The 25,844-nt window shown below is 46.6% G+C and overlaps 1 protein-coding gene across 4 annotated transcripts in view; it reads left to right on the top strand.

Annotated features, from left to right (window-relative positions):
* Window positions 1-392: 392 nt before the first annotated feature.
* The window catches only part of zeb2b (zinc finger E-box binding homeobox 2b), an 88,528-nt gene continuing 63,076 nt past the window's right edge, over window positions 393-25,844 (top strand). The window contains exons 1-2 of one of the 4 annotated variants that reach the window (XM_076723176.1): window positions 393-894; window positions 2,126-2,264. In XM_076723176.1, the coding sequence (XP_076579291.1) occupies window positions 2,192-2,264 (73 nt within the window). In that variant the 5' untranslated portion in view covers window positions 393-894; window positions 2,126-2,191. The remainder of the gene's footprint in view (window positions 895-2,125; window positions 2,265-25,844) is intronic. The other 3 variants (XM_076723174.1, XM_076723173.1, XM_076723172.1) reach the window with 3 other exon arrangements.

Here is a 25,844-nt window from a genome sequence, read left to right on the forward strand (position 1 = left end):
AAGTGGAGCGCCCCGCACGCGCAAAACAAAACAAAACAAAAAACAATGTTTTACACGAAATAACAACGTCCCCATGCACGGACATTTTTTGCAGCGTAGATAAAAGCCCAACATCCCCAAACCTTTTGCAGTCGCAGCCAATTACAATAATGAAGAATATGTGGAAAAGCCTCCCCACCCCAACTCCCGCATCCCGCCGTATCAGCGCTGCCATTTCTGCAAATTAAACGGAGTGGAAATAGAAATAAAGAAAAAAATCCTTACATGATTGCGGCCGGCGTGGACGCGCTCCAAGTTTCTCCCCCCTTCTACACTAACACACACACATTCAGGCGAAGAAAGGGGAGAAAACACACACACACATACACACACACACATACACACACACTGTCGCTTGTTCTTTGCTCCGCGTCGAAGCCCGACATAGTTGGTTTCACTCAAAAAGAGAAGAGATGGAGAAAGAGAGAGGAGAGTGAGGGAAAGAGGGGGGAGAGAGGGAGGAAAAAAAACTTCACGTTCAACCCAGAAGATGCTCACGTTTGGCTCTCCTCAATTATCCCCTCCCGTGAAGATAGGTGGCGTGCGTTTCAGGGGGCTTCTCCTCTGTGTTACACGGCAAAGAAAAGGAGGTGGAAAGAAAAAAAATGTCATTAGAAGAGGCGTAACACGTCAGTCCCTTCCCAGGTTTGTTTCCTGGAGTGGGTGTAAGACATCAGTTGTAAACCTGCCCTAGCAGGAATAGCGGTCCCTCCCTCCTCCCAACTATTTCTAAGGCTTTATTTCTAAGGCTTTATTATCACCGGTGGAAAAGGATCCGCTCACCGACGCGCTCCGGTATCATCCTTCCGCGCAACTACTATCCACAAGACACCTCTTTCCACCCACTGAAAACAGGTATGTGCCTCCTCACTTTTCATTTCCAGCATTTTTCCCAAAAAGATTGGACAATAAACTTCCGCGTGCCCGCGCCGGAGTTGGAGCTCAACTTCGCCTTACCTGCACAGGTGGAAATAGGTGCGTTTGTTTTGATTTTTTTTTCTTTTTTTTACCTCCGCGCTGTAGAGGCGTCCCGCAGCTCTCCGAGAGCCGCGGAAAATGGGCTTTTTTCGGGGGCGTTTGGCGCTGCTGTCTTTGGGAGAGAAAAAAGGCGATATGCGTCCCGTTTTCCCTCTGAGTCCCTTCAGTTTGCGTTATATTAGTGTCTGCTTGTGTGCCCACGACAAACAAAACCTCTTGTCAATATTCACTTATCCTCCTAACGGTCTCTGCGCTGATAAATTAACTGGCGAACCGAATATCCCACACAGGCGATTTGAATCTTATCGCTTTTGTTTATGCGCGATTTGTGCCTTAAAGATTTTCTTGTGATCCGGAGTCATTTGGCGCATTCTGACAATTATTCTCCAGCTGTTATTTATTAGCTGCTGACAAGAGGCTTTGGATGAAGTTTATTAAACCTAGAAGTGCAATTTTCTCAGGCGAACCCAAGTGTTTATTGAAGTTAGGTGACTTTTAATCAGACCACACAGTGAGGGCTCAGTCCAGGCTGGGGCTCATTCTCGCTTTTGCCGTCTAGGACGTGGAGGCTCTGGATTTCAACCTAAAATTGGACAGAAATTTGATTTATTAGCCTGTTTCGCCTTCTGTGCCAAAGCCGGGCTGAAGGCGCAAAACGTGAACAAACTCTGACAGTTTTAATTAAAATAAGTAACTGATTATTTTTTCTGAAAAGTGGAGAAAAATACGCAGCGGATTGTGAAACTTTTCTGAATGAATTAACAGTAAGTAGAATGTTTTTCATCAATTGTGAAATGAATTGTGGGTTTCCCATTAAGAGAAATTATAATTCCCTTCCTCCTGCTGCTGTTTGCTCTTAGTGCCACAAAGCTGAGAGCCGATCAGCTGAAAATCAAAATTAGATGGACGCGGCTCCCCTCACCGCGCCTTCTCATACTTTCACCCACGGCTCTTTTCTCTTTTTTCCAATCTGTCCCTCCATCCAACTTACATTTGCAGTTTCTTGTCGCGCGTCCGGCGCAAGTGGATCCCCACGCTAATATTGTTGGTGCTGCTGTGTGTGTGCGTGTGTGTGTTTGTGTGTGCGTGCGTGTGTGTTTCCCGTCAGATATCAAGCTGAAATCAAGGAATCGAGTCCATGCGAGCTGCCATCTGATCCCACACACACTTATCAATGAAGCAAGAGATCATGGCGGATGGCCCGAGGTGTAAGAGGCGAAAACAAGCCAACCCGAGACGGAAAAACGGTAAGAAAATCACGGGGGAGACAAACCAAGCAGTCGGGGGGGATATCTGTGGATGTAATCCTGGTTTGAAGGTTTCCACTGCGGTTCAGGGGTGTGTGAGGGTCCGCGGCTGGTGCGCATTTCTGCCTTCCCCTTTTACGCAGGGATAAAGGGACCGCTTTCCCGGAGAGAAACTGTGCGTAAATGCGTCCGTGCTGCAGCCCCCCTTGAGCCTTTGGATTGTTAAAAAAAATAGCGGTTTTAAAATGTGTGTTTTCAGGGGATTATTCGGGGAAGACTGCAGAGAGGTTAGTTGGAAACTTGTGGATGGAGGAAAGTTGGAGCGTAGCGGTGCCGGCTCGTTTCTCGCCGGGACAAAATCCGCCATGGGGGACTGTGTAACGGTCACTCAGACCATCGCCGGCTGGGGCAGACTCACGCTGCTCGGTGGAAAGTCCAATCTTGTGACTTGAGTTGTGATTTGCTTTAATCCACGCGCTGGCATGCGTTAGCCGTGATGTTTTTGTCTTTCTATAGGCCTTTACATCACCTCACACAAGACATTTTCAAGTGATTTACCCCCACGTTGAGGCTGTTTTCCGGGACAAGCCGAGTGGTGAAATAATTCACAGGAGATGGCATTTGGTTGTACTGTAGTTTTTAAACCTTTTTGTTTACCTTTACGGTGAAGTTTATTGTGGTGGATGCATCGTATATAAATCGGATGACATGTCCGATAAATGCTGGACATTAATTGGGTCTGGGCTGGAGCGCTGGAGGTGGAGATTTGTTGGTTTTCTTTCTCCATTTGACTGCACAGTTTCCCACAAGAGGCAAATCTGCAGTGACATTTCCTGGCCCCGTTATTCCTGATTATTCCATATAGGCTCCAAACACACTGGCGAGCTGAAGCAGTGTGTGTGTGTGTATGTGCGTGTGTGTGCGTGTATATGTGTGTGTGTGTGTGTGTGTGTGTGTGTGTGTGTGTGTGTGTGTGTGTGAAATATCGAGGCTGTGATTCAGCTGCTCAGATGAGGCTTTTATTTGCTTTCTCCACAACAGTTTTTAAATCTCTGCCCCCACAGGTTATTTATCTAGATCAGATTTCATTTATTGATTTCACCCAATCGATAGCAGACAAGCATTTTGTTCCACATTAAATAGCACAGGAGCATAACAGTGGAGCTGGAGATTTCCAATATATATATATATGTACATTTGCAGTGTTCATGCTTAAAAGAAAAATAGAATAATCACACACATTTAGAGATATGACAGCCTGTTTAGCTGTGGCCACCTGTTTCGTAAAGGGGGGAGTGAGAGGGAGAAACCAGTCAAATGCAGCATTTTATGAAATAATATTAGCAAAGCGAATATAATTTTTCACACCCTTAAAGCTGACAAGAGACGGCCAGCTTTGGCAGAGTGTGTAAAGAATATTTTTACCTCTTATAAAAATGTCGCCTCTCCCATCCTGGAGAACATACATTTAAAACATAATAATAAAATAAAAATAATAATAGTTTTAAAATGAAACGCAAGCCCCCCCCTTTTTTCTTTTTTTGTCCATAACAGCCAGCTCTGTCTGATGATCCCCTCCCCTCCCCTCCTCACCCCCTGTCCTCCCCCCTGGGAATGCAGAGGCTTATTGAGGCTTGGCCACTCTCCTCTCCTCTCCCTGTCTCGCTGCCTGTCTCTCTGTCCTCTTCCTGCCTGGCTCTGTGGAGGGATGGCAGGGCAGGGCGAAGCGTGTGACGGCCGGCAGGACAGACTCCTCCACCAGGAACTAAAAAAAAGACGCCTCGAATGCACCAAAAAATGCAGCACACATACGTCTTTTTCCTCTTTTTTTTTAACCAGATGGAGGATGCACCCCCTCTTTCATCTCTTAACTAACAAATCAGATGAATATACACAAACATGAAACACGAACAATTACAGCTAATTTCACTGAGCTGATTTCACATGGTGGTGGTGTTTGAGCGGCCATGTTTTGATGTAAATTATAATTTGCGTGCCACCTGTAATTATTTTTGTCTCAAAAAAAATTTAAATTCAGCACTTGAGTGTTGTCATATTTCCGTCTGATATAATTTTCCCCTCGCTGACAGAATAGCTGGGATTGTTGGGATTATTATTTTTTTTTTTTTTCAAAATGGAAGAGGCATTTCAGCATTCTTGCCAATTAGTATTAATGAGGCATTTGCTCACTAAGTTGTCTAACCAATGACATTCTCATCCAGATGACTGTTGGCCTTCAGGGTTGGAGGTGCTACAGTAGCTTTACTCACTCACTGCCCAGCCTGTCATGTGGTATTTAACCACAGTTCATGACTTATCCCCTCCTCGTCCGAGCCTGCTGCACGCCGCTGTGAAGCCTCTGTCTTACAGCTGATGCACTCTCAAATGGCAGCAATATTTAAAAGCAACAAAACCTGAGAAATTGCATTCTCTTTTCTCCGCTCTCATCCTGTTCCCCGCTGTTAAACCGCTACAAAAAGCCCTCCGTCCTCTCCTGGTGTGAAACTTGATCTCGGCAGCGTGAAGTGTTTGAGAGTTTGGCCCTCGCCAGGTGTTGCTTGTCACATCCAGCTGTGAGCGCCCAACAGAAAAGCGCTCGCACACCTGTCCTTATTTTCCTATTACTCAACCGGCGTGAGCATCAAAAACAGGCCTTTTTATATAAAAAGGGGAAAAAAATGTTTTCTGCTTTGTGATCGTGTTGTTTTTGATTTCTGATGAAAGATGAAATACAGATGTTGCGTCGCTTTTCTTTGAGTGTTTTCGGGAACAGGCTCGATTCGGCGTCGTCCGGTTTTTGAGGCGTTTTTTGGGATTTTTCACCGTACCCCGGGTGACATTTGGGTGTCAGGAGATACCCTCGGAAACGCACTGATTACATAATCTGAAGCAGCAGCAGCAAAAGAAGGAGCAGAAAGTCTCTCTGTAGCTGCTGGAGTTTGATATAATAGTCTGAATGTGGTTATTATCACAGATTCACGCTGAAGGTGGAGGGAAAATAGGGAAAAGGGTGTGTGTGTGTGCATGCGTGTGGGAGGGGGGATAGCCTTGCTTTCAGACCCAGACAATGCCAGATTTCTGCCAGTCTAAACAATTTGTCCATCTCTATTATTCCTCTGCTTTTTTAAAGTTGTGCTCCCGCAGTAGAAAACAGGAAGGGGGGGTGAGACAAGGTGTTTTCTTTCTTCCTCTTCTTCCTTGCCTCCTCTCGTCCCCCTCCTCTTCCCTGCCATGTCCCGTCCACCGACCTCCCTCCCTCTCTTCCTCCCTCCTCCCAGATTCTCTCTCCTCAAGGTAGGGGCAGCTTTTTGCCATCGTCACTGAGCAAAGGGGGTAAGACGGGAGAGAAAGAGGGGAGGAGGAGGGCAGGTTTCGCGGGGCGCTCGCGGACAATTGATTGTCACTGGTAATGTGTTTCATTTACATGTTTATACCGTCAATAGTGGCGGGGGGTTGTCCACCGCGCCATTCACTGCTGTCATTCCCATACGGGTTGGCGATTGTGTGGAGTAGCCAAAGCAAGACACCTCACACTCCTGATTTTTCCCTGCAGGAGGAGAAAAGTGTTGTGCAGTGCGTTCATGTTGAGGGAAATAAGGGATTATTTTGTTTAAGCGAGTGAAATAATTACTGTGAGATACTGCAGGAATCGGGCTGCAGCAGGGGGGCCTGTTGTGCTCAGAGTGTCGTGGCGCACAGATAGCCGGGGATGAAGCTCACTGGAGTATTTTTATAACGTCGGCCTCGTGGTTGAATCAAAATAGACACATTCCAATTACCCCATGTAAAACGGCTAGCAGGTTTCCCTCAATGCAGGCTAATAAGGAGGCATATTTGTCTTGTCACAACTACACACTGCACTTTGGCGTGCTGCGTGAGGCCTTATTATTTTCTGGTAGCTTTTTTGCATCACTTGATTTTTTTTTTTTTTTTTCCCTCCCTCTCCCTCGGCTGCAGTCGTCACGAGCTAAATATATCCATCTGCTCAAAGTGTGTGAGTCAAGTGTATATAGCCAAGCACATAAAAATGAATGGACTTCCCTTACGAGATCATTGTGATCTGGAGCACAGCGTTGGTATACAGGAGCGAGAGGATGTTCCCTTTGGGTAACAGTGTCATTTTTGAAAGGGAAGGGAAATATTTTCTTCACGGGATCAGTTTGTCAAAAGGCCCGGAGTATTTACAGCTACTGTAATTCACATGATTTTATTTTATTTTATTGTGCGTGTGTGTGTGTCACAGCGAGACAGAGATACAGTCGTCGCAGTGTGATATCTTCGGCTTTCAAGCTGATATGTTATTCAACAAATCCTCTAATATGAGCTTCCCACAAGGAATTAAATCAGGAATGTAGCTCAGCAACAGCAGCTCCACACACACACACACACACACACACACACACACACATACACACACAACAGCAACACACATGCACAGTTTTTTTTTTTTTTTTTTTTCGCGCTTTGATAAGGCAGATAAAAGCAAATAGCATAGCTTGTGGCTGTACACCCCCCTTTCCACCCCAACACACACACACACACACACACACCAAAAAAAAAAACAAAAAACTAATGATCATCTCAACTCCATCCTTGACACTGGACAGAAAACTTTCATCCATCCCTCCTCCTCTTCCCCAAAAAATAGCCAAAAAACATTTTTGACACATTTTCTCCTTTTTTTTTTTTTTATTATTCCTTTTTTTTTTTTTTTTCACTCTTCCTCCGTCGACCGCCCTGCTTGTGTGAAGATATTTTTCGCCTGGCGGCCAGAGAACACACACTTGCAGAGGCACCGCGAGCCCAGACCCCTGACACCGCGGGTCTTTGGAATGCCTTAGGTACGATTTCACTTTCGCTCACATCAATGCTGACCTGAATGCCTTTCATATCTGATCCGCCGTGTCTCTCCTGGTAAACATCCCCCGGGGGGAGAACAAAGAAAGGAGCTCCTCTTCTTCTTCTTCTCCCTCTTAATCACAATTCAGCCCCTTTCGCCGCCAGCAGCAGGGCTACACATTTGCATTCAGCATCAGAAAAGGGCCTGAGATGAAAAGGGGGGCGAGAGAGAGAGAGGAAAAAAAAAAAGGGAGAGCAAGAGAGGAGAGGAGGAAAAAAAGAAGAAGAGGAAAAAATAGGGAGAGAGGCGGAAAAGGGTGGGTGGGTGGTGGAGAGAAATAACTAGGGTGTTTGTGGTTGTTTGTTGGTCGTCCCCTGGTTACAAGCCTTTTATAGCCTCCCTACTCTAGCAGGGACCCAGGCCCCTCCTGACAGACAGATAGTGTTACGAGATGGCATGCCCACACTATTCGTGGCAACTTAAGAAGAAGGAGAAGAAGAAGAAGAAGAAAATCCTCGGATTGTGCGATAAGAGTTGGGAGCAGGTGTCTTTCTTTATCCCCCCCCCCCCCCCCGTGCAAGGTGCTTCCAAAACTTCCCCTTTTGTCCGAGAATAAATCGGCCGGCACACGCTCGTCGTGCTCTTTTATTTTTATGTTCACAGGTGTTCAAAACGAGCCTTTTCCGAATTCTCCGACTCATTTTGGAAAGCTGTAAATTAAAGGAGGGGGAAACGGCGTCCCCTTATGTAAACACACACAATACGGTTTGTCTGTTGCTTCATCAAAATGAGGAGCAAGATATCTTTATCATGCGATTCCCAGGCTGGGTGTATGCAAATCTTAAGCAAAGATGGGGCGATGGGAGAGGAGGAGGGGTGGGGGGGTACCTCAGCTCTTTAAATGGCATCATGTGATATGGATTCCAGTTTTCTTTCTTCCCCTTCTCTTTCTTTTCCTCACCCAGAACTTTTTTTTTTCTTTTTGGTTAAGAAGAAGGATTATCGGTACACCTTCCCTCCCTCCTCCTCCTGGCCAAGCTGCGCAGGATTTAGGCAGATTTACTTCAGCAAACACCTTTGGACACTGGGGGAAAGTAGGAGTCTGTTTGCAAAAGGGGCCTTTTGTTCCGAGAGGTTCTGGATAATGCCTTACCAGGCAGCCATGATATTAACCCCTGCTTTGGAGGAATCGGGCGGAGGTGGTGGTGTTGGGGAGGGGGGTTAACTCTTTGTATGACAACTCTTTGCTGTTTGTGCATCCCCTTCTCCTCTCTGTACAAAAGCTGCATTGCTTGCTCTTGGTTTGGAGTGTTGTTCCTCAGAATTCCTGTGATTTTTGTGATTGGACACGTTGGTTTGGAAAAGCAAAGAAGTTACAGTGGATTTGGGGTGATGCGCGCACACACACACACACACACACACACAGAGTAACTGCCACTGCCAAGAACGATGAAAGCGAGAGCGGTGGCTGGGATCCGTTGCCTGACTAACACCGAGGCATGAATCAGCCAATAGTGAGCCAACTCTGCCCCCGTGACTTCCCTTTATGTTTAAACGGCAATAATGATGTATCGTCCAAAACAATGCGGTGACACAGGCAGCAACGTGGCGTTCCCTGCATGCTTTTGGCCTTAATCCTTTGCATTTTGTTTATGCATCATAAAAAAGGAGGCAGTTTTGCATGTAGCCAGCGCAGAGGACTTGGGTTTTTTACTGCATGGCAGCTGAACTGTTGCTGAACTCCTGCTTCTTCCCCAGAAGGAATTGCCTCAGAAAAACCAGGCTCGCCTTTTAGCCACTTGAAACTACAGCGAGCGCTGTATCCACTCGAGATGTTAAAGTTGTGAGTTAAATTATGCTAATTTGGTTGCGCTGTGCAGCAGTTGTGGAGTGCAGCTTTGGTGCGTCGTGGTGAAAGCAGGCCGTCTCGGTCGTCTGCGGCTCAGGTCGCTTGGACGTCGACGAGTCGGGACGGTGTGAAAGAGGCAGAGATGGAGAGTGATGGAGCAAAGGTGACAGACTCAAAGGTGTTTCAGGCGGCGGCGGCGTTCTGCCTGTCAAGCCCTGACCCTCCTCCCTCCATCCCTTCTTTTCCTCTCAGGATTTGACAGGTCGTATCAGCTCCCCCCATTTGCTGTGATGTGCGCCTGTTATGCGTCACGCTAGTCTAAGTAAAGTTGCAATGCAGTCAGATGTCTTTCTCCTGCTTCCCTGACTTTATTTCATGCCTTCTTGCTTGTTTTCTCCTGTTTTTTTCCTCCTCCCGAGTCGTCCTCTCATCCTCTTGTTTTCTCCTTTCACTCCCTGCGAATTTGACAAAAGGCAAACAGAGAAATTGAAACTTCACTGGTCCGGCAAATAATTGCATGCATTTGGACTTTTCATTTACGTGTGTACACTCTTTACCCTGAGCCGACATGTTTTATGCATTACGTAGGAGGAAAATGCATTTTGAAATATCATGCCTCATTTGAGTCTTTCTCAAGTGAAAATGCAAAGTCTTTATTTGGCCCATCCGTTCCGTCTCGTCCTGCTGTTTGCACTTATTCAGTTGCTGCGCCGCGTCTCGCCTGTGATTTTCGACATTTTCCACGCGTCGACTTTTCCCATTTGCGAGGGAGTCTGGGCGCGACAGACGACAGGTTGCTGAGCAGGTGTAAACTAACATTCGGATTTCATAATCAAATGGCAGGGGGGCGAAAAACAACTTTAAAAACACCTTCTTTTTCCAAACAATGGTATATGTGTGCATGTGCATCCTCGTCTGGATGCACAAGAGCCTGGATGGCAACCGCACCACACAGTCAAATGTAGTTTGTGCTGTAGTTTGAATCCGAGCTTTCCTTGCAGATTTGCCTTTTGCAGTGCGCAGATTTTCATGCTTTTAGTTCGGGTTAGTTGACATTTCTGCGTTTCTTTTTGCAAGAATTGGTGTAGCCTTCCACCCTTTTTCTGCATGTTTTTTGTCGTGCTCTCTGCAGTGCACCTGTGAGGCCGTTTTAAAGCACTTTAACCAACAGGATTGAGCCTTAATAGAGCAACAAATGAGCAGATATAGATTAAATCACAAGAAGAAACACATCACAGCTGGTTCGAGCCAGTGTGCGAATGTGTGTGTGGGACTTATCACTGCTGTCGAGCGTAAAACGGGGCACAGCTTCGTGACGTTTCTGAGGAAAAGGAGGAAAAAAAAGTAATCACCTCAATTGCCCATTAAAATGATTTTTTCCCCCCGTTTTGTTTCTCTTTGCGGCGGCTGCTTCAGAGATGACACCTTTGTGCAAACAAGTGTTGAAAGCAGCCTCCAGTTTTCTGCTCTGATGTCGGCACCGCTGATCTGCAAGCGCCGCTTGCTGCCACATGTGCGCACGCACACACACATTGAGGGAAACACACACACTCTTTGATGTATGTTTGATTGTCGGGTGGAAGAGCTCTTCTGGCAAGGTCACGGCCGCGTGGAACAATCAATAACAGATCACCAGATTAAGGCATGGTGACATCTGGGAATCTAGGCCTTTTTCCACATACGACTCGACACATTTTGCAGCACACCGTCTACCTTTAATTCGGGATAATAGAACATGCTATTTGATCAGGGCTCGCTCTCTTACTTCAGTTCATTATTCAGAAGGTGTCCCGCTTCTCTGCCACCTAAGTGCACCCCTCTCGCTACCTTTTTTTTTTTTTTTTTTTTTTTTTTTTTTTTAACGAGGACTTGTCTGCTTTGTGCTCCGGTTTCCCCCCGTCTCTCGTGGAAGTAAATTCAGATGTGTTATCTCAATTTAATTGCAGCCGATTGCCAAGCGAGATTAGGGAGAAATTAGGTCATTTTGCGGTTGCACAAATTTCACTCACTTCCACGCTTTCATCTCGCCGTTGATCAAGCACCTTCTTAACCGGAGGTTGCAGGGGAGAGAGGAAATGGTCAGAAATTACGCTCTGGTCTTCTTGTTATTCAAACATACATTTAACCTTTGGCAAGAGTGAGTCAAGGAGAGCTGAAACATGGAGGGTGGGAGGGAGCGCATCCTCCCCTTTAAATGTCATCTGTGGTGCAGTCGGTGGACATGTGTAGCAAAGTCGCCCCTGTTAAAAACTCTGAGAGGTGAATTCACGTGTTAATGAGTTCTGACTGGAGAGGGAGCCCCCTCTCCTGAACGCCTCATGTCCCGCTGCTGTCAAACGCGAATGTCAAACAAACACCTCCTCAGGTAGCGGGGGGATAATCACACCGACAGGCCTGTCCTCAGCCTTTCTGACACGCAGGACAAACAGGCGCTGAAGCTGCAGCCCAGAGGAGCTCTCTCTGCTTTCAGGCTGCAGTTTGGGGCTGGGTTTTGGGGAAAGGTGGTCAAGCAGGAGGTCAAGGATTTCGGGGGAGGCGTGTTTAGTACCTGACAGTAAATTAAATGCTGAGGACTGGGGTTGGAGTTTGACAGGGCTGAGATCTTTGAGGTTGTGGTCGTAGTTTTGGTTTGGGTGACAAAGCAAGAATCCAGGATTTGGTTTCGGTTTGGACAAGGCCCTGAGGCAGAATTTTGGGGATAGATGCTCTATAATTATTATCATTATCTACTTTTTAACGTCACGATGAAGTGATAAAACTGAGGTTTGGCTGGCTCTGGCTGTAGTTTGCTTTCGACGGCTCATTTTTTTTGGCCTGGAGATGACTGATGTGACTCATGGCTGGATTTTGGGTCCTATTGGAGCTGCTGGAGCAAAAGCCTGGCTGCAGAGGGTCGGATGGGTATTTCCTGACCCAGAAACCTCATGGGAGATCGGGTCAGATATGGAGACTGGAGCTCAGATTAGGCCTTGTGACTCAGCCTGGTCTTTAGTTTAGGTCGAGGCTGTATGTCTCGTGGGCCTGAGGTTGTTTTTCACATCACTGCGGTTAAAATGTTTAGTATATTCTTAGTGATTTTGGCTGCGGCCTTCAGACTTCTGCAGGCTCTTAAAGTGAAGGGTGTCTCTCTTTTCTCTTGCATTTTCTGATTTCAGAAAATCCTAACACACTCCGCTTATCACAGCAGTCAGTAAACGGTTCATTCTTGGACCTTTCTGCCTTGAAACTTTGCCTTTTCTTGTGGCCCTCCAGTGCATTTCCCCCACCTCCGCTTCCATCCGTCCCACCAGCCAGCCGGTCAGTCATCTAACCAGTCAGCCCACTCTAATTACTTCTCCCCCACCCAAGGGAAGCTACTTCCTTATCGCCTGGCCGTCTTGCTCCGGCATTCCTGAGATAAATTCCCCACCACTTTGTTATTCTTACTACTTAGGGGTATTGGAATTAGCATGTCCATCAAAGCAGACCTTGTACTCTGCCTTTTTTCTCACACCCCCCTCTCATGACCTTATCAGTGGTCATACATTACAGCCGGGCATGGGACGTGCCCACGGGCTGCAGAGGTGAATAACGGACAAAGGTATCGAGCTGCGTGTCTGACATCAAAGACTGACGGATGACGAAGCGATGCAAATGTGCAGCTTGTGGCGCTTTACTGTAGTCTGGCCTTTTAGAAGCGCGGCTTCTTCAGGGCTGCGTGGTAAAAGGATTCGTCAAATTGCACCTTGCGGTCCAGGTAGCACATGTGTCCTTTCATACTCTGTTTGTATTCGCCGAATCGGTGCGTTAAAGAGCTCCCCGTGTTGCCAAAAAGCTGTCATTTACGCACCGAGTGAGTTTAGCCCCTTCATACCTGTTCAAACCTCCACTCTGCAATTTCAAACACACACAAGCATCCCTGGGTGAATAATCAGAGCTCCATTCATCCCTGCAAACCCCACTTTTTTTTTTTTTGCAGATGTGTGGGTTTGATCCTCGCTTCCTTCCTGCCTTCCGCTCCTCGCCGTATGTTTCCCAACATGGTTTATACCTCAACAGCAAGCAGACGCCGCCTTATAAACTGGCAATCACAGTATCCCTAATGTTATTACTTTTCATAATTAGTTACAGCAACACTCATTCCACGACTGGCGGAAAGGAGTATTCCTTAGTAATTAAGGTAATGAAATATTCATTTATGCTACCTTTTCAGCAGTCTCACAAATGAGCCAGCCATGCTTAATGTCCGCCCTGCCTCTGATTTTATTATGATGGCAGACTGGCACATCTGCAATTAGTACTTGCACTGACAGTTAGCGTTTTGCGCAGGGTGGTAAGCAGAGGGAGGTGAGGTGAAGCGGCGGAGGGTGGGTGCACCCTGCTCTGCCACCCCACCCTCCTCCTCCAGCACCCTCCACTAACCTTGTCTTTTTCTGGTGTGTGTGTGTGTGTGTGTGTGTGTGTTACCTTTATCTCCTCCTCTCCGCCCAGACGGAGAGGTTACCTTTTCCCAACGGTGCAAAATCGACTTGACATAACTGTTCATCAGTTTCAGCCCCCTAACACCTCCCACCCCCTCCTCGCCGTGACTCCCCACCTCACCCCGAGGTAGTTTGCATCAAATCAGGCCCAGTCAAGCTTCAAGTGGAAATTGGCAGGCCAGAACCTGACAGTTGAGGAGAGAGAGAGGGAGGGAGGAGGCGAGTCGCACCACTAGAAGCCTGAACTACATCCAAGATGGTGATTGTAAGGTCAAGTTTTGGGGTTAAGTGCTAATAAGTCAGTTTAAAATCAGCCCTAATGGAACTGGAGAGGATACTGTTTTCTTTCTTTTTTTTTTTTTTTTGTCTAGGTTGACTGAATCATATTAGAGGGAATGTGACTGATTTTTATTGCCTGCTTGGATGCCTTGATCGTGTTTGCAATTTCGAGGCCAAATCAGAAACAAATTCCCACATTTTCTCTGATTCGAGAAAAGTTTCTGCTTACCAAAAGAATATTTAAGACAAATACAGGAGGCGTTTTGGAGATTATGACCAGCCAAAGTGTCTTTTATTATGAAATTTCCATGAATATTAATCACCAGCTGGGAAAAAAAAGTCTGTTTTTTTGTGTAAGTTTGCCTCCTATTATTCTGCGAGCCTTTAGTTTTTTAAAGAGGGCACTGGACGGTGGAGGGGGGCGCGCCAAAATGGCTGACACTCGCAAACCGCCACACATGTTCGCCAGGCAAGTGCACATCTGCACGCACACACACACGACGTCACACACAAACACATGCCTTCACGCACTCGTCCAGATTTGCATATTTGGACCCAAATGTGCGCATACACTCTTGCAGAAACACACACACACGCAGCCCCACATATATCACACACAGATGTACCCAGGCAGCACACACACTTCACACACACTCGCACACATGCTAATTGGCAGACAGACAGGTCACAGCAGACGCAGATGTGCCGTCTCTTTCTTTTTTCTTCCTCCTGAACCTCACCGTGGCCCTCGGAGGGAAGCAGATAAGGACTTTGTGATGAAACTTTTAGTGAATCTCGCTGCTCCAGTTCTGTCGCCGCCACGTCACAAAGCTCAAAACGCTGCGTCCCCCCCATCCCCCCCCCCACTCCTCCTCACAGCCGCCATATATTCTTATTAAGGTTGAGTGGCAGGGTGTGAGTATTGTTGTGTTTTTATTCATTTCTTTCCCACGTCTGAATGTCCACAAGCACATAGTCCAACTGTTTTCACCCCTTCAACATCCTCAGAGGATTTTAACGCTCAAGTCTTTTCACTTCCGGATTTTTTTTTTTTCTCTCTTTCACACCTTTTCTCTCTTTTATCTTCTCTTCGCTCCCATCCTCCCTCTTTTTGCTCCTTGGCACTTTCTTTGCCACCCTCTTCTGTTTCCCTCCTTCTGTCTTAATCTTTCCCTTCCCTCCCACCTCTCCCCACCCCTCATATTTCCCTCCCTCCCTGCCCGTCCTGAGCTTTGCATGTGCTCTGATGGGCTGATGGCCGTTTCGACAGGGCAGCATTGAGGTAAAACGGTGTGACGGCAGAGTTTTGTTAAGCCGAGAACAAAGGCTCAGAGATGCCGGGCCAAGCCATTGTCCCGCGCCCATATTGGCCTTGCCACAGTTTTGCAGGATTTAATGCTCTGTTTACCTCCAGCCAATCGCCACTAATATTCAAAGAGGAGCTTCTTCCTTTTAGACGCACCTCAGGATGATTTAAGATAGATCCATAAAAAACTGCAGCTTTGCTCGTAGGGGAGTGACTCAGAGTGACAAAGCTGTAGTTTTTGAAAACACACTTTTATTTTGGAGCCATTTATCTCTTTGGAAGAGTGAAAAAATCTGAATTCTAACTTTACAGCTCGCTATCTTTGAAATAAAATGTCAGCCAAGGCCTTAAGCTGCGTCAAATCTTTTATTATATTCATGCACATGGAGGACATTATCTTAAACATTCATTTATCCCATTTTATCCAACAACTTCAGCGAAACCTCCTCCCCCCACACTCATGTTTAAGATGACCGCACCAATTTTAGACTGCAGAGCGCGCTCAGTAAGTGTGTGTCACTGTGACAGAGAGAGAGATATGAAGCAAAGTGTGTGTGTGCGTGTGTGTGTGTGTCTGGTCTGTTGGAGTTCCCCTGCATGGTCTTTGGGCAAACTGAAAGCAGCGCTCAGTGGGATTAGAGAATGAGTGTTGCTGGGGGTGGCTGAGGGCGGAGGACAGAGCACAGGAGGATTCTGGGAGTTTTTTCTGCCCTGTGGCAGCCCCTTTGCAGCGATCTCCATAGGTCTTCTGGAGAGAAAACACTGTTTTACTGTTTCCAGAATGGTGCGCTCGTCTGAAAATGAACGATCCTGATAGAAAAGCGCTTAAATAAAATCAAAAACAGCTTCTTGAAACTTAATTTCACAACATTTTAAGCTCAGTTTAGCTTTGTCAGCAGTATTCTCGGGTCATCCAACCCTGTTTGGAGGTGAAAATTTCAGAATTAACCCCTAAAAAACTAACTCGAACACCAGTTTCAACTTTTCATCCAGGACGTCTGACTGATAGTGATGAATTCAACCAGGCTCAATCTCCAAATTAACAGGCTTGCACTCGTAAGCTAACGTAAGCTTTTTACGGAAAAGCGCCGCCCGTTAACAGCTGAAGAAGGCGTCGGCATTTTAGAGAAATGCGCCACGACGGTGTGTTTTTGTTTTTACTGCAACAGTCGCTCTGACATTAACATAAAAGCGAAGTTTCAGAGAACAAGGGGCAATAAACACAGTCGAAAGCGCCGTCATCGAACCCAATGATATTTTCACGAGCGCATAAAGATTATGAGTCCATTCCAGTAGCACCCATCTGTGCTTTCATTTGCGACTATATGCTCAGTAGTTAAAGGGGAGGCTGAGGAAGAGAGGGGGTGACTTTCATTTGGTTAAATAGTTTGTTAAGGTCAGGAGAAGAGTGGGATTCCTCCCCTTCCCCAACAACGAGCCCGAAACCATCAGGATGATTGACAAGCGAGGAGGTTGACGACAGTTGTTTTGGGGGAAAGAAAGCAAACAAGACGCTTCCTGACAGATCCTCTCCATGCTGCCGTGGCGATTAACGGGTTAACTAAATGAAACAATTTGTCAACAGACAAACTCGGTCTTTCCAACCCCTTTCTGCTGCTGTTTTTTTTTTTTTTTTTTTTTTTTTTTTTGCAAAACAATTACAAAATTACAGTAGATAAAAATTGAACGGCGCCAGTATTTATGCAATCAACATAACGAAGAAACAAAACAATTTAATGTGGAAAAATCATCATTCATCTGCATTATAATTGCTTCTCTTTCACATCTACGGGGATGGTTAATTAAAATTGTGATTAAATGCGCCTGCACTGCCTAAGATGTCTTCCCCCTAAACAGGTGCTACAGAATTTAAAAGTAAAGAGAAAAAGCTAATTAGCATTGGAAATTGAGAAATTGCCTGCAAGAATCAGTGTTAATTTCAGTCACTGATGAGGTAATTTATAAAGGGGGAGCGCCGAGGAGTCTGTGCAACACGAGAGATTGCAACACCGACCCCCCCCCCACCCCTCTCCCCCCCTCCACATCCCTGCTTTCCCAGCGTGCAGGTGAAGCTGTTTGGAAAATATTGAAGCTGTTTGGTATTCCGTCTTCGTTAGCGTCGCTTTCGGAGTTCATCTGTGCCCCCGCAACAGCTAGAATAAACACCCAAGACCAAATAATGATATATAAAGGCATCACACGTTAACACACACACTTTTCCCCCGCACACAGATAAAACACGGTCAGGAAAAGCACTTGCAAGCGCCAAGATGAGGAATAAGGAAATGCATGTGAGTCGTCAGGCAGCGGAAGTTTATCCAGGTGTAAAAACACACCCGCGACTCCGCTGCTGTCGATGCATCCTCTGCTGCTGGCTTACTTCCTCGTGAGGTGGCTGGCAGGTTCTGTGAGGACGTACGCGCATACAAATCCTTCCATCGCTGACAGCCTCGTAGTTTTGGCTGCAGCAGCTTTCAGGGTCAAGCCCCTCGCCGGGCACACGAACGGCAGTTGTAAACTTTTCAGTTCAACTTAGGGAAAACACAGCATCAAAACTGCAGCGGCGTGGTTTTTTCCTATTGGACGCCGACCGGAGCGGAACGCGGCGCTCTGGATGTTGGCCGCCATCCCCTTGTCCTGCTCAGAGTTTCCAGAAACATCACAGATACTGCTGATCTCCAGCTCTCATGCACGCTCCCCCTAGTAATTACCTGTCATTGTCCATCATTACAGTCGGCCTTGGAGAAATGTCAGGCCTGGAACGAGCTGCAGCCAAACCGTTCCATCGTGTTCTCAACTTGGCCGCAACTCTCTCTGAAGTCCTGATGACCTGTCCGTCTAACGCATCTTGTTTGTCTGTTTATCTTGAGGTAGTTTGTATCGGTTTCATGCGTCTCAAGTGGTCAGCAAGAGCACAATGTGAGGAACAGGGGCCCAAAGAGTGTCATGGTTGACCTGATTTGTCGTCGATTTTGGAGCAACTTTAGCAGAGATGACACAGACGCGGACAAGTTTTCACAGAAATTGGTGTTCTTGAACCATCGGGGGGGGGGGGGGGGGGGGTGTTGGACAGGTGGGAGGAAGGGGAGAAGCAGCAGGCCGTAGGTCATTAGGCCTCCACGGCGGTGGAGCTGCACGAGGTTCAGAAAAAAAAGAAAAAGAAAAGGAAAGCCAATTTGCTGAGACATACTCTGTCGACCTTTCATCATAACTGGGCCCTTTTTCTTTTAGATTAAGTCCAGTGAGCAGGACTCAGCTGCCTGTCAGCCCCTTAAGCCCAACCTCCCTCCTCCTCCTCCTCCTCCTCCTCCTCACTTTTTAACAATCGCTCTCACTCAAAGCTGCCCCAACTTTCTCCAGCCGCTATGTGACAAATCATGAACTTTACATGCCCGTCCTGCCCTTGTCGGAGGCTTACGTGCACCAGTTTATCTGCAGCTCGTCCCACCTCCTCTGAGCTTCAAAAAAACAAGCGTCCAAAGAAATCAGTTTGCGTTTGACGCTAACTGTACGAGACTCCGCTCAACACACCATAACCTCGTAAACTCCAGTGACCTGCCAGCGGGTCAGCCGTTACGAACCCGCGTCGCTTTGCCAAACATTGTTCAAACCCACGGAACTTTAGATCAGAGTGTCCAAAGATACCAAACGTGTCAGGACGAATTCAGGGGAAATATGCAGAAAATGATGCACAAGACTTTCTTGTAGTCTTGGAATCGTGAGTGTAAACATCAGAGAGAGTTCAAACTAGACGATGCAGAATACGTGTGATTTTTTTCCAACTTCTAAGGCCACTTTAGAGGAGATAAAAAAAAGGAAAAACTGCCTCACAAACGTGTCACTGGTTTGCAAACAAGGAGAACATAAAGGAATCCGTCAGCCACAGCAGAGCTCCTTCATGATTATTTTATTCTATGATTTTCCCCGCTCTCCTCTCCATCCTGCCTCCTCCTCTCCTCTTCCCTCCTCCGAGTCACTCCGCTGAACAGGTCAGGCAGTAAGTGACAAGGTATTTCGTCGTTTTGTGAACCTTTGCCAGACTGATTGTTCGGTGCAAGTGTAGTGTAACTGAGCCGCTTGTAGCTCGCCGGAGTGTGGAAAATAAGATCGAGGACTGATTTTTTCCCCCCCCTGCCTCCATCCTCCCTCCCTCTCTGTCTCTCACTTGGCTTTACAACAATGTGAGATAGTAAAATAGATATCTAGTGGCTCAGCGAGAGCTCCCGCGCCGGTGTTGCTGTCGCTCTTCATACATTTCCGTTCCACCTGACAGCCCGCTGCACTGCTCCAACATTTACACTCGCACCAGTTTGACCCGTGACCACTTGTATGCTATTACCGCTCAGGCTCTAGCCTTTCTGACTCCTCTGTTTTCACCCAGGTTACGAATGTGAGCCATCCCTGCGCTGCCAGCGCCGCTCAGGAACTCTTTAAGTTGTCGACACGTTTCTGCACCAGTGACACCAAGACAAATTCTAGTTCTGTTTCTGGTTATTCCTTGAAACCGACTGTGATTCTGGCCATTTTATAGACGCTGCTAAATCACAAGTGCATGCTGAGGAGCTCTGTGTAGATGCAGAAGAGTTCAGAGGAGGGTTTTTCCAATCAAATATCGACTTGTTTTTCGTGTTTTTAAAAGTAAAATCTTGATTCTGGTTTGTGGGAAACTACAAAAACAAATTGTTTTGTAGTGGCTGAATTTATTTTAAAAGACAGAATTTTAGATTTGTCCAAAACTGCCTCCCTTACTGCAAAACTCGTTTTATTTTCAGCATTTTTGACTCCTAAAAAAAATAAATTGCAGTATTTTGCACACCTGATTTACTGCAGTTTTGTTGAGATCTCGCAGAATTAGTGTCTTGCAGCTCTACTCAGAGCCACAAAACAGTATTTATCTTGTGGCAGTTGAAGGAAACCTCTTGTGTGTAGTATTGCAAAGTCTGCATTGTTTATTACTTAAGGCTTAGTTTGGAGATGAGGCTGTATTTATCAGAGAAATTGATCCAGTGGCCTGTGGTTTAAGAGGCGAAGAGGATCCAGCCACTTGTCCTTTTTCTGCCGGATGCTTCTCAGGCTTTTAACGGGGATCTGATGTGATGTTTGCGTTGATGTAGTGGTGGCACCGTCGCAGTTTATGGGAGCAAAAGGGATTTCTACGAGTTCGAAAACAAGGCAGAGAGAAACAGGGGGAAAGACCATCCTAACACCCTCCGGGAGAGACTCGAACGACGACACCGGGGGGAGAAAACAATCGCTAATATTATGAGGAGAGGAGGGGGGGAGGAGACACGCACACACTCATGCACAAACAAACAAAAAAAACTCCAGTTTGTTTATGTGCACATAATGCGAGTCTGTGCGCCCGGTGAAGCGCCGCAAATGGGAGAAGTATGCGTGGGTTTCTCAGGTAACAGGATTACGTGGGCACATAATTGATCCATTTGGGGGAAAAATGACAGGGCTCTAAAGAGGCCTCGGCTTTGGAAATGGAGTTTATGAAACAGGCATTCGTAAATTCAAAGGAATCAATATGTCAATTTTATTACATCTCCGGGCCAGATGGGCATTAAAGGCACAGCTCATCCCTCTGCCTCTCAACCTCTCTCTCCCCCTTCTGTCATCTCATGCTCAGGGTCTCTCTATCACTGTCTCTCTTTTTTCCGCCTTTTTTCACTGTTTTTCTGCATCTTTCTGCGATTCTTCTCCTGCAAATGCTTCCACCTCCAGCTCTGCCGGTTGAATGTGGAAAAAGTGCATCCGTCCGAGCGTTTTTACGTCCAGGTCAGCTCTAAGGGCTGGATTTCAAGTGAGTTTGCACAGAGAATGATTAGAGGTTTCCGAACTTGACCGTCCAGACTCTCAGTTTTCACTATCCACACTCAAACATGAGGTCAGACTTTCAGGATTCAGCCAATCAGGAGACTCAGAGCTCTGCTTTCCGGCGCTGGAAAAGGCCTCTTAGCGTGGATGTTGGAGAGAAAAAGATGCTTACTGGTCTCCTCTGGTTCATTTTTATGCTTCTCTCCTTTCCTCCAAATATATGTTTGACAAAGATGTCCACCTCCTCTCAGTCTTATCTTTCTGTCTCTTCCTCCCTAATTCCTTGTCTCCCCTCCTTCCTCTGTTTCACTACCATGTGTACATTATCAAGCTCTGTGCATGTGTCTGTGTGTATGTGTGTTTGTGAGGCAAAGGTCCTCAGTGGCCATTTTGTCAGCGAGGTTTTGCCCTGTGTGTGTTCGCATCCATACGTGTGCACATTCATGTCTCCATCTTTGTGTGCAGGAAGCTGTGTGTGTGCATGTGTGTGTGTGGGGGTCTCAGAGGTATCAAATATCCCTGTCCAGGCAAATGCATCAGCTGAAATATGTTTGTCAATGCAGCTGTTGACTCAACACTATTATTCTTAAGAAGAAGCCGTTCAGAACAATGAAGTGTTTCAAAGCTCAGCCAATAGTCGAGCTTTTAAAAGGCAAAAAGAGAGGCAGAGAGGGTGGCGGGGGCAGATTAAGCATTCTGCATTTCCCTGGCTAAAATATTCACGTTTCATTTAAATACAACGGCATCGCAGGCAAGATTTAATTACCATCCAGCGCTATAATGCAAATGAATAATGCAGCAAAGACTGATGCAAACGGATAGAAATATAAGACTCCAGCGTGCGATACGTCCAGGGGAATGAGGGAGGGAAAAAAAAGTGGCAGAAAAGGAAGATGCTCACTGTTTAGTTGGGTTTCGAAAGAGAGAAAGAAACGGACAGGAGGAGAGAAGGAGGAGGAAATAGAGGAGTTAGGGAGGGAGGCGGCGGCGGCACAATTACGAGGCCCCAGCTTCCCCGGCATTTGCCAGGATTTTCCTTCTCCCATTCCAGTAGTTCATTTTTGGAGTAAGTAAATAATAAGAAGTTGGTGATGCTTGCATTTTTAATTCCACCCCCTCCCCTCCCTGCACTTTTTTTTTTGTTCAGTTCACTGACTGACATCTGCTATCAATGCTAAGCAGGTGTTCCCGTGCAAACAGACGTGCCCCTGTTTGTGTTTCGCCATCCCCGCCACCGTGCACCCAAATGAGCAACGTGATTAAGAATCCTGTAAATTTTTGAAAGGAAACGGATGGCTGCCCGGCTAGAACGTAATTACACCGCCGCCGACATCCGCAGCTCACCGCTGCAGCAGCCAGAGCCAAAGCAACAGCAGAGAATTAATAATATATAATGGCATCTTTCCTTGTAATTCATAAATGAAATAAAATGAAGGAGGAGTAACTGCTGATAAGTTTTTTTCTTTCTTTCTTTTCCCTCTCTCACTCTCTCTCTCTCTCTCTCTCTCTCTCTCTCTCTCTCTCTCTGTCTCTCGGGGGGGTGGAGGGGGGGGTTGCAGCAGCAGTGGCAATTTTCAGAAATTGAGTCGAGACGATCATCTTCCGCGATGCGTTAACTCGACTCGGGGTGTGTGTGAGGGGAGCAGGGAAGACCAATTTCTTTCTTTTACTTTCTTCTGGCTCTTTTTTTTCCCCTTTTTAGCTCATTTATTTACTAAATGAGGCCTCTGCGTATGTTCCTTCACTCCTTCACTCGCCCTGTTTTGTCATTATCCGCTTTCACTTTGCTGTATGATCATACATGCCTTCGCAATGGACAATTAGCTGTGATATCTCAAGTGGCAGCTAACTTCCTTCCCTTGAACTTCAAAGGCGGTCAGCGCATTAAGTTTGCAGTTTCTTCCATTTTTGTGCCTTTGGAGAACCGCCGCGGTGTGTGTCTTTTTACCTCGCCTGGAGAAAAAAAAAAGTTGGAAGATGGTGCATTTCATCAAAAACCGGTTACAGAATCAGTCAAGAAATGTCAAAAAAAATGAAAACAGGAGAGAGCAAAATAGAAGATGAGGCTGAAATGTGCCAAGGAGGAGGAGGAGGGGTGCAGATGGTAACCTCTGGGGAGGAGAAATGAGGTGAAGGGAGCGAAGCAGGAGGAGGAAGGTAGCGTGACACACAGGCCAACAAAAAGCTTCGATAAGACCAGTTTTGACTGAATCCGAGAGATGATTATTTTTCTGTTACATCCATCCAACGATTCTAATCAGCAGAGCTGCCAGGTACAACATAATCTGCCTCTATAGAGTCTGACACACTGAAGCATGATAGAAACCTGCTGCAGGTACAAAGGAACATCGTCAGACATGTTCTGGGACGATGGCTGCCACGCTCCACCTCCACACGGGGATTTGTGGAGCTACCAAAGCCTTATAATGCACTTTTCACCCAATTTATATCCATTTCTCAGTCTGTATCGCGGTCCAGGCACCTTGGCTACTGTTTCCTCCCACGGCAGCTATTGATAGCGGCTGACAGACATTGTTTGGACAGTGAAAGGTGCGCCTCCCTGTAAACGCCGACTTGCAGAAGGGAGGCGACATTCCTCTCCTGTCCCCTCTAATCAGAGCCAGAGATGGTTGCATCCTCCCTTTCGGATACACGATAATTACCCTTCTCTGTGAACGCTGGGGCTTCACTCTGAGACGGGGAGGGACAGACTCTGACAATTATATTAGGGATGTGTGTGTTTGTTTCTGTGTGTGTGTGTGTCTGTGTGTGTAAATCCCTATTCACTGCCTTGTAGCTATCTTTCCCCTTGCCACAGCTGAAAGAGTTAGTCCGGAGCTCATGATATGAAATAATAAGGTGCAGTTAATGTGTGCGGCTCCTCACTGTAGCAGGACAAACATTGTTTTTGTCTGTTAGCTATCTCTATAAAGAACTGCTGTGGTACAGATCAGTGGGTTTACTGTATGTGTTGCTCAGTGGGAAGAACAAGGCGCTGACACAGCTGGGGTGAGAGGGTTCAGGTCTATTTGGGAGAACAATGCTGAACATTTTTACATAAATTTAGTGCAGAAAGTGACAATATCTGCGCTTTAGAAGCGAAGCTGTCTGTGCTGTAATTGTGCAGTAGCACCAATGGACTCGGAGTGTATTATCACACTTTGAAAGCCAGAGAAAGTTTGTCTGGAAGCAGAGACCCCGTGGTTAGGATGGCTTCACCGGCGAGCGCTAACTCCTAGCATGAAGCTTAGGTATCGCTATAATGTACCTTTCACAGTGATTAGGTGATTAGATTAATAGTATAGTATAGAGTAGTATGCAGTGCAGAGCAGTGTAGTACAACATAGTACATCGTAGCATAGCATGTTGTAGTAAAGCATGGTTTAATTTGTAGGATGGTGTAGGATAGGACAGTACAGTACAACATATATTATAACATAGCATGCTAAATAGTATACTGTATATATAACATGTATAAAATACAGCGTTAGCACAGTGTTGTTGCTATAGCTTTACTAATCTGATCTAAGTGCAGCAATTTTACAGTACATCTTGTGGCAAACAGTAGCGCAGTATATTTCCTGCGTTGGAGCCGACAGTGTTAACTGGTGAACACGTGCGACAGCGGTGTTAACGGGGGAACAGAGCTGCTTCATTCACGGTTGTGCTGCGATGATACATCAGCTCACAGAGTGCTGTTGTGACCCAGAGAACGGCTGTATAACAGTAGTGACAGCCTGAGCTGTGTTATTGAAGGAGAAAGCACAGCACAACTCTGTCTCAACTATCTCCCTCTGTGGTTGTCATCGTGTGCACGCCATTTTTTCCTCCTCCAGCTGCTGGGAGATGATTCGGGTCACTGCGGGCTGCTTGGGGGGGGGCCAAACTGACGAATCAAGGGGGCAATTGTGTCTGGTGCCAGTCAGTCGTAATTAAGAGCAGGATCAGGGGGTGGACGCCCACATAGACACATGCACACTGATGGACCTCAGGACATGAAATCACATAAATACACACATGCACATAGACACATACATGGACGTTCACACACATACTTAAGCCCGGCCCTCTATACAGAGCAGCTCACCTGAAAATAATCGCTACAAGGGGCAGCAGGGGATGCAAATGAGGCCGGAGGTTAGCGTGGGAAAAGTGGAGCAGCGTAGCCTGGGACTAGGTGATCCTCCGGGCAGGGGGCCGGCCTCAGGAGGGGCTTTTGTTTCCAGCCTCCGTTTAAAAATGCCCACCTCCTCCTCCTCCTTCTCCTCCTCATCATCCCCCACTCCTCTATCACCTCCCAGTCCGGGCCAAGCAGATAGAGAAAAGCAGTGATATATGGTTTGTTTAACAAAGGGAGGTGTGTGTGTGTGTGTGTGTGTGTGTGTGTGTGTGTGTGTGTGTTTGACTCAGCGTTCATTCAGGTTATTTTCATGTGAGGTGACAGACTGGTTTTATCAGTCAGATGTGGAATTACGCAGACGTTTTTAGCCTCAAACTGCAGATGGAAGATGTTTTGTGCAGATGCTAAATATTTGTGGAAAAACAACAATTATTCAGTGTTTTATCAGGATATTTTGTGTCGTCAGCCTGCAGGAACCTCCGACTGGACATAAAACTGTCCGCTCAAAGTTAATTTTGGCTCATTTAGCAGCTCTTTGCAGCAGAATTCACATCGGTCTTAACTGCGCCACATTCATCTAAATCAGGGCTTCCCAACATGGGGTCAGGGACCCTGCAAGGGGTCGCAAGGCAAATGTTAGGGGTCGGAAGATGATTGACAAGTCAGGGAAGATTTTTGCAAGATTTTGCCTTGACAAACTGTTCACCTATTAATTTATTTCCCTTTTCTCTTTCTCTTCTCGGTACCAATCCATCTCCACCTGTTCCTCTTCACTCCAAAGCAGGTAAGCTCTCCAGGTCCTCATGCATGCCACGTTATGTAAACAGCACCTGTATAAGCTGCTCACATGCACCAATCATAGCAAAACCCATCATTTCGCATCACGCACACACGGATGGCGGCGTG

The sequence above is a fragment of the Chaetodon auriga genome, chromosome 23, assembly GCF_051107435.1.
Source record: "Chaetodon auriga isolate fChaAug3 chromosome 23, fChaAug3.hap1, whole genome shotgun sequence".
Taxonomy (NCBI): Eukaryota; Metazoa; Chordata; class Actinopteri; order Chaetodontiformes; family Chaetodontidae; genus Chaetodon; species Chaetodon auriga.